At 47.2% G+C, this 11,480-nt stretch overlaps 2 protein-coding genes across 4 annotated transcripts in view; one reads left to right on the top strand and one right to left on the bottom strand.

The window, feature by feature from the left end:
- Positions 1 to 3,750: 3,750 nt before the first annotated feature.
- DAZAP2 (DAZ associated protein 2) lies at positions 3,751 to 11,479 on the top strand. Of its 3 annotated transcripts, none has more exons than XM_038378170.2 (4): positions 3,751 to 3,938; positions 8,201 to 8,322; positions 9,109 to 9,351; positions 10,145 to 11,479. In XM_038378170.2, the coding sequence occupies exons 1-4, from the start codon at positions 3,926 to 3,928 to the stop codon at positions 10,271 to 10,273; spliced, it is 507 nt and encodes a 168-aa protein (XP_038234098.1). In that variant the 5' UTR covers positions 3,751 to 3,925; the 3' UTR covers positions 10,274 to 11,479. The 3 variants fall into 3 exon arrangements, with proteins under 3 accessions (XP_038234098.1, XP_038234099.1, XP_043362548.1); XM_038378171.2 differs by having other exon boundaries at positions 3,759 to 4,402; XM_043506613.1 differs by lacking the exon at positions 9,109 to 9,351 and having other exon boundaries at positions 3,767 to 3,938.
- The window catches only part of BIN2 (bridging integrator 2), a 45,983-nt gene continuing 44,314 nt past the window's right edge, over positions 9,812 to 11,480 (bottom strand). Inside the window, exon 14 of the mRNA XM_038378168.2 lies at positions 9,812 to 9,862. The gene's annotated coding sequence lies outside the window, so the exon portion shown is untranslated. The remainder of the gene's footprint in view (positions 9,863 to 11,480) is intronic.

Genomic DNA, 11,480 nt, shown 5'->3' on the forward strand with positions numbered 1-11,480 from the left:
TGAAGGAGGAAGATTTGTACTTGTGGAATCTAATAGTCATATTAAGGGAGAATAATTACAAGCCCTTTATTTCACCTACCCCTGGGCCTCTGACTATAAATTCTGTTCTAGCATCTTTGACTTTGTGACTATCAGACCAGAGTTATGGTAACAGGTAGGCACACAACAGCTGATCCTCAGACCACATGGTTTGTTTCAGTTCTCTAGGTTTTGAAGGTGCTGAGCTTTCTCATGTCCCAAGGTTCATCTCAGTGTGATCAAGATCCAACCCAGACAGCACTTAAGTGCATGTTTAACTTTAAACACATGAGGAATCCCACTGAGGGTAACAGGACTCTGCGTGTGCTTAACTGCTTCATTGGATCAGGAGCACAAAAGAGGAGCAGCCTTATGGATAAAGGAGGACCTGATCCAAAGCCCAGTGAACTCAACTGGGACTCTGTCCATTCATTGACTTCAGTGGGCACTGGATCAGGCCTTAAGCACTCAGGACCAAAGGATTTCTGGGAGATGCAGACAAGCGCATAATCAAGACTTTGGACACGGAAGCTGGGAGAAGAGATAAGAACTGACTGAATGGTTGGTATTGAGAGTCCATGTTTCCTGGCATGTTGCAGTTCTTTAGCTTGACTATAACAAAACCAAACTGGAGGGACCTTATGATATAGCTGTGGTCATCTGGGACCATTTGAAAGGAGCTTCTCTCTCCTTGATCATTTGATTGTTTATCATTTGTATTACAGCTCCCAATTGTTCCTTTCCACGAGGCCACTGACTCACGCTCATACATAACCCCAGAAGTCTTGGTGCCAAATGCTTGAATTCAGAGCCACTGTGGATGCAGAATATCTAAGCAATGCCTACAGAACTCAACTGCTATACTGCAGTGTGGCCACTCTCCTTTGTGATAGGCTACCTCAAAGGCAGTGATCCAAGGTTGGATCATTTCAGTTAATGCTGTAGGATGGACCCGTCCTTTGAAAAATTCCAATGTGGACCAAAAATTGTTGCATTTCTGCAAACATAGGCCTGTTGTTAGTGAGAAGCGGAGAAGAGGCTTGAATCAAAGAGGTATCATCTCCTTGTGGCCCCTACTGAGACTGTGTTGTTGTGGGATAAAGGTGCATTGCTGGGCAGAGACTGGCTGGGGAATAGCTGCTTCCCATGGGATGTTTGCCCCCAAACCATTCAGGATTTCATAGATTATAAAGCCAGAAAGGACAATTATGATAATCTAGTCTGACCTCCTATATAACTCAGAAGAACCTCCCCCAATAATTTCTGCATCAAGCCCATAACTTCTATTTGAGCAATACTTATCACTGAGCAAGACATCCAATCTTGACAAAGACTGCAAAGAATGGAGAAACTACCATATCCCTAAGTAAGTTGTTCCAATAATTAATTACCTTCACAGTTAAAAATTTGCTTGTGTACGATCACATCAATGCAAGTGTGTTCCACCTCTGGGTTCTGCAATCACCTTATAAAGAGGGGTTGGGGACATTTATGTGCGTGTGTGTAGGGTCACAGTTCCTGAGCGAGTCCCATGAGGGTATATCACAGGAGTCCGGGGAACCAACTTCCTGTTATAACGATGAAGAGGATATGTTTTAAAATAACTAACATATCCTAAAGCTCAGGACAAAATAACTAATAAAGCATTAGCTGGTGCTAATGAAGAGAGCTTACTGCCTGATGAAATTTTACCAGCCTTAAGGCTTAATTAAATTTAAAAATATTTGGAGGTTATCAGCTGCTTCCATTGATCTTTTATGCATGAACTTAGAAGCAGCTGCTTTTTCTATGTCCAATTCAGAAGGAAAAAAAAAAAAAGGAAGGTTACATGGATTTTTTTTTTTCAGATTTGCTCAACTGCCTGTTTACAGCTCTGTGCTATACCGAGGGTTCAGGCTTTCTATGCTCCAAAGAGGTGTACCCCAAGATTGGATGTAAATGAAAGGGTTGCATTAGCCAATTGGGGTAGAATTCCTTAGTAACAATATTTAGCACTTTCCATCTTCAAAGCTCTTTACAAACATCCAAGGATTACGCTTCATAACCTCATTTTACGGTGATACTGTCCTTGTTCTTCTTATAGGGAAAGCGAAGCACAAATTCATAGATTGTAAGCCCAGAAAAAAAGAAAAGGAGTACTTGCGGCACCTTACAGACTAACAAATTTATTAGAGCATAAGCTTTCATGAGCTACAGCTCACTTCATTGGAAGCATACAGTGGAAAATATATCCCAGAAAGAATCTTTACGATCATCTAGTCCAACCTCCTGTATAACACAGGCCAGAGAATTTCAGCCAGTGATTCTTGCATCAAGCCTGTGTCTTGTGGCTGAGCTAAAGCCTATTTTTTAGAGTCATCCTGTCTTGATTTAAAGACTTCATGTGACGGAGAATCAGCCTCATTCCTTTGGAAAGTTACTCCAATGGTTAATTACCCTATTTAATATGTACACCTTAATTCTAGCCTGAAAATATCTAGTTTCAGTTTCTAGCCATTGGAGCTTGTTATGCCTTTGTCTGCTTGATTAAAGGGCCCTCTACTATCAAAAATCTTCTCACATGTTGGTATTTATAGGGGGAGAAGGAAGAGCCCCTGCTTTCCTCCTTGGCTGGGATAAGAGGTGGCTGCCCCACTCCTACCCTTGGCTGGGATAAGCAGCCCCCCCAAAGTTTCCCCTCCCTTTCTTGGCTAGAATAAGCAGCTCCCCTCCCCTCCTTGGCTGGGATAAGCAGCCCCCCAAAGTTTCCCCTCCCTTTCTTGGCTAGAATAAGCAGCTCCCCTCCACTACTTGGCTGGGATAAGCAGCCCCCCCCGGCTCCCCCTCCCCTCCTTGGCTGGGATAAGCAGCCCCCCCGGCTCCCCCTCCCCTCCTTGGCTGGGATAAGCAGCCCCCCTCCCCTCCTTGGCTGGGATAAGCGGCCCCCCCCGGCTCCCCTCCCCTCCTTGGCTGAGATAAGCGCCCCCCCCGGCTCCCCCTCCCCTCCTTGGCTGGAATAAGCGGCTCCCCCGGCTCCCCTCCCCTCCTCGGCTGGGATAAGCGGCCCCCCCTCCCCTCCTCGGCTGGGATAAGCGCCCCCCCCGGCTCCCCCTCCCCTCCTTGGCTGGGATAAGCGGCCCCCCTCCCCTCCTCGGCTGGGATAAGCGGCCCCCCGGCTCCCCCTCCCCTCCTTGGCTGGGATAAGCGGCCCCCCCGGCTCCCCCTCCCCTCCTTGGCTGGGATAAGCGGCCCCCCCGGCTCCCCGTCCCCTCCTTGGCTGGAATAAGCGGCCCCCCCGGCTCCCCCTCCCCTCCTTGGCTGGAATAAGCGGCCCCCCCGGCTCCCCCTCCCCTCCTTGGCTGGAATAAGCGGCCCCCCTCCCCTCCTCGGCTGGGATAAGCGGCTCCCCTCCTCGGCTGGAATAAGCGGCCCCCCCGGCTCTCCTCCTTGGCTGGGATAAGCAGCCCCCCCGGCTCCCCCTCCTTGGCTGGAATAAGCGGCCCCCCCGGCTCCCCCTCCCCTCCTTGGCTGGGATAAGCGGCCCCCCCCGGCTCCCGCTCCTTGGCTGGGATAAGCGGCCCCGCCCCCGGAACCCAGGAGTCCGGGGCGGGGCGGGGCGGGGCGGACTACTCCCGCCCCCAGGAGGGGCTCACCGTTTGGAACGGGGATAGCCCCGCCCCTGCCCAGACCCGCCCAGGCCACGCCCCCACTGACCCCTCTCTCTTTCCCTCCCGCAGCCCCCGGCGCGACGTCTCTACGTCATGACGCCGCGCGGCGAACGTAAGACGTCATCTCCCCTCCTCTCCCTTCCCAGCGCCGCAGTGACAATAACAAGGAAGTGAGCGGAGCGGAGCGGACGGATCCGGAGCCGGCCGCAGCGAGTCCCCGCGCCCGCACCGAACCCAACCCAACCCAACGCCGCGCCGCCATGAACAGCAAAGGCAAGGGCGCGGGGGAGCCTGGGCCCCCCTCTCCGCCGGTCGCCGGGCCCCGGGCCGCGGCCTCTTTAGAGCGGGCGTCGCCGTCGGTTACCGTGAGGCCGAGCCCGTGATGGGCGGGGAGTCCTGGCCAGTGGGAGCGCGGCGGGGGGCGGGGGCTCGGTTTCCATGACGCCGCACGCCTGGGCCTAGTCGTTAACCCCTTGGGTGCCGCACGGCCGCTGTGGGGGGGGTGGGCTCCAAGGCCCGAGTGCTTCCCAGGCGGCTGGGCTGGCGTGAGTGAGGTGGTCTGGAGGTGGGGGAGGGTGAGCGTCGTGGAGACAGGAGGGGGAGGGGAGGGGATGTGGGGTGGTCCCCATGAGGAGGGGGAGGGCTGGTTTTTTTTTTTTTTTTTTTTTGGAGGTGGATGCCTGTCGTAGCTAAGAGGCAGTGGTGGCAGCTATAGGAGCCGGTGGTCATGGATCAAGGTAGGGCAGTTGGGAGGGCACCGGGGCGGGTGGGGGCTGGAGGTGGTTGGGACGAGAGGGTGAGGGCAGTTGTGGCGGCTCCTTGTCGTCTTGAAGAAGCAGGGAGCCTGAGGGGTTGGTGGAAGGCCTATATTTAACGGTTGGCTCAACAGTTCAATGCCTAAACCTTGATTTACTAACTCGGAATCCATAAACTGTGTCACGAGGTCTCTCTTTAGACTGCTTCCTGTAAGAGAGCCGCAGTGTCTGCGGGATGGTGCTGTGCCACAGCAGCATCCTGGAAGTGGATATGACAGTCATGGGGGAGGCTGTTGGGGGTAGTGGTGGGGTCTATGCCATTGATGGATGTCACTTGAGGGTTAATGCACATTTGTACAACTCCAGTCGATTGGGTTCATAATTTGCCTTGAGTCATGTGAGCTGCTCTGGCTTTTCCCGAGGGATCACAATCTTTAAATCGCTTCAAGAATCTTGGTTTCTTGCCATTAACAAAGCTGCTTCTTTTCTCTGAATTTTCTTTGGGGCAGGGGCTCCCTCTAGTTTTGGATGCTCTTCTGGGGCTGGGGTACTGTGGGGATGAGCATCTTATAAAAGCTTGACTAGAACTCAAGTTACAAACCCTCCAAGGCCCCTATATTCCCCCCCCCTTGCTCCCCTCTTCAATGCTGTGTTGACTCTAACTCTCATAGAAACAGTGATATTGGCATTAGGTGTGATAGAGCTTTTAACAATCATTACAAGAGTCCTGCTTTGACTTGATGGTGATGCATTAAAGCCACACCTCCTTGCCATTGCTAGCTATCTTACATGCAGCTGAAAAAACACACAAATTATTTATCTTAAACACATGTTGACCTGATGAGAGAAACAAACTGTAGAGCTAACTGCAGTAAAGATTAATAAGTAATTCCTTCAGAATTTCACCAAGATATTAAGCAGGACTTATTTTTGGCCTTCACTTTAAGAGCAATGCTACTGTACAACTACTTACTTTTGATACATTAAGATGCATGTCTCTTTAATGGAATGTCCCCTTTTGTATGAATTAATAAAGGGGTAAGGAAGAGTAATTAGTGTCGAAGAGCCTGGGATTGGGAGCAGGTCTTTATCTGTTTCTCACTTCAGTGTGTATTATGCCCCCTCCCTTTTGTAGAAACCAAGTTATCTTTTCTGTGAACTCTGCCTTCTCCGACTTGAGGCACATGGAGTGACAGTGTTTAATTGTAAACATTAAGATAATTAACAGATGCTCTCTGGAAATTGCACTTACATCAACCTATCAGTAGCTTCAAATGATACAGGATCTAGTATTATGACAGGTTTCAGAGTAGCAGCCGTGTTACTCTGTATTCGCAAAAAGAAAAGGAGTACTTGTGGCACCTTAGAGACTAACAAATTTATTAGAGCATAAGCTTTCGTGAGCTACAGCTCACTTCATCGGATGCATTTGGTGGAAAAAACAGAGGGGAGATTTATATACACACACAGAGAACATGAAACAATGGGTTTATCATACACACTGTAAGGAGAGTGATCACTTAAAATAAGCCATCACCAGCAGCGGGGGGGAGGAGGAAAACCTTTCATGGTGACAAGCAAGGTAGGCTAATTCCAGCAGTTAACAAGAATATCAGAGGAACAGTGGGGGGTGGGGTGGGGGGGAGAAATAACATGGGGAAATAGTTTTACTTTGTGTAATGACTCATCCATTCCCAGTCTCTATTCAAGCCTAAGTTAATTGTATCCAGTTGTATGCCAACATTTTTATGGCTGACTTAGAACAATGCTTCCTCAGCTCTCGTCCCCTAATGCCCCTACTCTACTTGCGCTACATTGATGACATCTTCATCATCTGGACCCATGGAAAAGAAGCCCTTGAGGAATTCCACCATGATTTCAACAATTTCCATACCACCATCAACCTCAGCCTGGACCAGTCCACACAAGAGATCCACTTCCTGGACACTACGGTGCTAATATGCGATGGTCACATAAACACCACCCTATATCGGTCACCCTACTGACCGCTATTCCTGCCTACATGCCTCTAGCTTTCATCCAGATCATACCACTCGATCCATTGTCTACAGCCAAGCTCTGCGATATAACCGCATTTGCTCCAACCCCTCAGACAGAGACAAATACCTACAAGATCTCTATCGTGCATTCCTACAACTACAATACCCACCTGCTGAAGTGAAGAAACAGATTGACAGAGCCAGAAGAGTACCCAGAAGTCACCTACTATAGGACAGGCCCAACAAAGAAAATAACAGAACGCCACTAGCCATCACCTTCAGCCCCCAACTAAAACCTCTCCAACGCATCATCAAGAATCTACAACCTATCCTGAAGGACGACCCATCACTCTCACAGATCTTGGGAGACAGGCCAGTCCTTGCTTACAGACAGCCCCCCAATCTGAAGCAAATACTCACCAGCAACCACACAACAGAACCACTAACCCAGGAACCTATCCTTGCAACAAAGCCCGTTGCCAACTCTGTCCACATATCTATTCAGGGGATACCATCATAGGGCCTAATCACATCAGCCACACTATCAGAGGCTCGTTCACCTGCGCATCTACCAATGTGATATATGCCATCATGTGCCAGCAATGCCCCTCTGCCATGTACATTGGCCAAACTGGACAGTCTCTACGTAAAAGAATGAATGGACACAAATCAGACGTCAAGAATTATAACATTCAAAAACCAGTTGGAGAACACTTCAATCTCTCTGGTCACTCGATCACAGACCTAAGAGTGGCTATACTTCAACAAAAAAGCTTCAAAAACAGACTCCAACGAGAGACTGCTGAATTGGAATTAATTTGCAAACTGGATACAATTAACTTAGGCTTGAATAGAGACTGGGAATGGATGAGTCATAACACAAAGTAAAACTATTTCCCCATAAAGAAAAGGACTACTTGTGGCACCTTAGAGACTAACAAATTTATTAGAGCATAAGCTTTCGTGAGCTACAGCTCACTTCATCGGATGCATATTTCCCCATGTTATTTCTCCCCTCCCCCCCCCCCCACTGTTCCTCAGATATTCTTGTTAACTGCTGGAATTAGCCTACCTGCTTGTCACCATGAAAGGTTTTCCTCCTTTCCCCCCCCTGCTGTTGGTGATGGCTTATCTTAAGTGATCACTCTCCTTACAGTGTGTATGATAAACCCATTGTTTCATGTTCTCTGTGTGTGTGTATATAAATCTCTCCTCTGTTTTTTCCACCAAATGCATCCGATGAAGTGAGCTGTAGCTCACGAAAGCTTATGCTCTAATAAATTTGTTAGTCTCTAAGGTGCCACAAGTACTCCTTTTTCTTTTTAGGATCTAGTATTGTTGATGTCCCAGTAATTGTCGTAGTTCTGTGGCAGTCAAAATTTTGTGACTTGCTAGTCTAAGCAGTGGAATGCCCAACTCTGAATAAGCAACTCTGCACAGGAAGGTAATTTAACTTTGCAGTAGCCTTGTTCCTTTAAAGGATTAACAGTACAGAAATTATTTTTTGCTTTAAATTCTGACCAGAGTGCAAGTATTGCCTGAACTTGACTGAGTGGACTTTGTTCAGTACCTGACATAGTTGCAGGCATGCAGGGCATTCCCTTCCCTCTTGTGCCCTCTGCCTCTAGTTATGTGTGTAAAAACATCCACGATTTCAATCCCTTGTGGTCCCCTCTCTCTCAGATCCCTAAAGAAGGGGCTTTCCATAAACTCAACTTCCAGTCCCATTTCCATAATGCCAATTCAGTTAATATTCTCTTAATTCTCTTCTGCTTCTTAGGTCAATATCCGACACAGCCATCCTACCCAGTGCAACCTCCTGGTAATCCTTCTGTGTACCCACAGACAATGCCTCTTCCTCAAGCGCCACCTTATACTGATGCACCTCCTGCTTACTCTGAGGTACGCAATACGTCCCTTTTGTATTCTTGCTCCACACCTGAAAAATAAACTCTAACTGGTTACAAATGAATACTTAATACCTGCATTTGTTAGCCTGGAATGACCATTTGCACCTCCCAAGACTGGGCAGCAATCAGTCTGGCAGCTCTGTCTAGTGAGAAATCTGCTGAGTTAGGGCATGCCATTCTGACTACTAATTAGAAAAGCATGCTCTGTGCACTTTGGAAGCTGTTTCAGGTTTCAAAATCCTTCTCTCTCTCTCTCTCACTTTCAGAAATCAGTAAAGAATTAGTTAATAGCTTTGACTAAATGCTCAAGCATAACATTCAGTAAAAACGAATTGGCATTGCTGTCTGACAGAGGCTTCATGTATGGATACAAACATGTCTCTTTCTGAAATGGGAAAAAATACTTGTTTTGTGATCTGGCTGAAATCCACAAATAACATTTCCTTTCCTAAATCCATTTAAAATGCCAGAAACTTTAGTCAAAGCTTCCCTTGGAGTTGCCACTAGAGCTAACCTGCGTAGGCAAAAGCCAATAAGATGGTTCTCCTGGACCGATTCTGGCAGACAATCGGGAAGCACCGTGCCTCAAAGTGGCATAATCTGAACAAACTCCTCTCTCCTTCCAGATGGAGTTGTGTTTTCAGGGAAGGGAGTGGGACTACCTCTGTACTTGGGGGGAGGGTGGCAGCCCTATGACATCAGAGCTTTGAGAGAGAATCTTCGTAAATGGTTCTGGGGCAAGGAAAATTTAGTAACTTCCTTGTGTTTCTCATTCTAGCTCTATCGTCCAAGCTTTGTGCATCCAGGGGCTGCCACTGTACCTACTATGTCTGCTGCATATCCTGGTACTTCTCTGTACCTACCCATGGCACAGTCTGTGGCTGTTGGCCCAATGGGCTCTTCAGTTCCAATGGCATATTATCCTGTCGGTCCCGTCTACCCTCCTGGGTCAACTGTCCTTGTTGAAGGTGGTTTTGATGCCGGAGCAAGGTTTGGGGCTGGTGCCACTGGTAGTGTTCCTGTAAGTATAAATGTATTGTGGAAACCCTGCATGTCTCACTTTCAGAGTCACATGGGAGGCTGACAGCATAGGCAAGAGAGGCTATTCCTCAACCTCTAAACATTTATCAGAAGATGCTTGTGTCCCTATTTAGGAACAATCGGCTACTAGGAGAGAACCGGTGTGAGCAACCTGTGCTTGTAGAGCTCCTGGTGTTCTGCTGCTGTCTCTTTCTGCCATCATGCCTCTACTTGGCTTTGGGGTGGATAAAAAAAGCCAAGGCGGCATTCATAGTCTTCGCAAAAAGAAAAGGAGTACTTGTGGCACCTTAGAGACTAACACATTTATTTGAGCATAAGCAAGCTTTCGTGAGCTACAGCTCACTTCATCGGATGCATCCGATGAAGTGAGCTGTAGCTCACGAAAGCTTGCTTATGCTCTAATAAATTTGTTAGTCTCTAAGGTGCCACAAGTACTCCTTTTCTTTTTGCGAATACAGACTAACACGGCTGCTACTCTGAAACCATTCATAGTCTTAATTCTTTCCTGTCCCGTTGCCTCACCCATTCTGTCCTTCTATGAATGGAGCAGGGACGACTCCTCTACTAGTTCAAAACAGGTGATCAGGGTGTTGACCGTGTGTGTACTCTTACGGGTGATCGCAGTTCAGTAGATAGCTATGGGTGCACTGATGGTAATTTATTATTGTGTGTTACAAAAGGGAGTGCCTGGTTCACTGTAATCCAAGACATCTGGTCTGCCCCACGGAGGTTGCCCTCTGATCCTCTTACCTAATCCTCTCTTTGTTTTTCAGCCACCCCCTCCTGGCTGCCCTCCCAATGCAGCTCAGCTGGCAGCCATGCAGGGTGCCAATGTGTTAGTGACGCAACGGAAGGGAAGCTACTTCATGGGGGGCTCTGATGGTGGCTACACTATCTGGTGAACACAGAGGCGATGTTTGTGTAAGAAAAGACATCACATACTGTCAGCACTTCTCACAATGTAACTGCTTTAGTCATATTAACCTGAAGTTGCAGTTTAGACACATAACGGTGGGGTGTCTTCCTGGTGCCCAACCCTTCAGGCACTTTTAAAATTTAATAAGAAACCATGTAATGGTAGCAGTGCCTCTATTAAAGAGGGGTTAATTAATGAAATGAATGTGAGCTAAGCAGCCCCACAGATCTTCCTTTAATTCCACTGGAGTAATACTGCAGCACTGTCTCTTGGCTTTTATTAATCAACTGTCTATAAATTATAGTATCAAACTATAATTCTTGCAGCTCAATCTCAAATCTATTGCTTATCAATAGGAGTGAGATTCATGATGCTCTTTCTCCTTCAATAGAATCAATGGTGCTGGATAGAAAGCCAGCACATTAAATTTCTCTGGTGGCCAAATAGGGCTTTTTCTCCCTCACGACCTCACAGTAGAATGGATCCCTTGAAGCACTCTCTGTGCTCACATTCGCTCTTCATTTTTCTCCAGGAAGGTATGCAGCTTAGGTGTGACATGGGATGGTCTTTTGGTACATTCCCACTAGCATTGGGACTCCTTTGCACGTTGAGTCTAGTCAAAGCCACGCTTCAGCGCCTGAAACACAGTGCAACTCCTGTTCGAACATTTCATTAAATGCAAACTAGACTTTTAAACCTACAGCTTAATAACAAAACCACATTTTTAAAAGCAACTTGGTGTCTTGACAGCAAAACTTAAGGTTATTGCTCAGAACAGAGAGATGGGTTTCCATCTGTGCTTGAGTGTGTAGCAACTGTCAATCAACACAGGTTAGCTCGGTGAATGGCTTGTTTTATGAATGCATCCTTTTAAAAATGACTTGAGTATAATGAAGTCTTATTAGGGTTAAGAAGAATATTTCAGGGATCCTCAATCTTTTGGTTTTTATTTTATGAAGAAAAAAATCAGATTTGGTGAATATATTTTATCTTGAGGTTTCAGTTGAATCTAAATCTCTGTATTCTATGTTGTGTTCAACCGTACAACTGACTGTTCTGGAAGTTCAGCATTATGTCTCTCTCTGTATACACTGTGGTGCACTTAACTTGTGGATTTTTTTTATACTAAAAAAAGTAGAATAAAGACTATTTTGAAAATTTGAATAAAGTGACAAAGTTGCATTAGACCTCAC

Source organism: Dermochelys coriacea, chromosome 20 (assembly GCF_009764565.3).
Source record: "Dermochelys coriacea isolate rDerCor1 chromosome 20, rDerCor1.pri.v4, whole genome shotgun sequence".
NCBI classification, from domain to species: Eukaryota; Metazoa; Chordata; order Testudines; family Dermochelyidae; genus Dermochelys; species Dermochelys coriacea.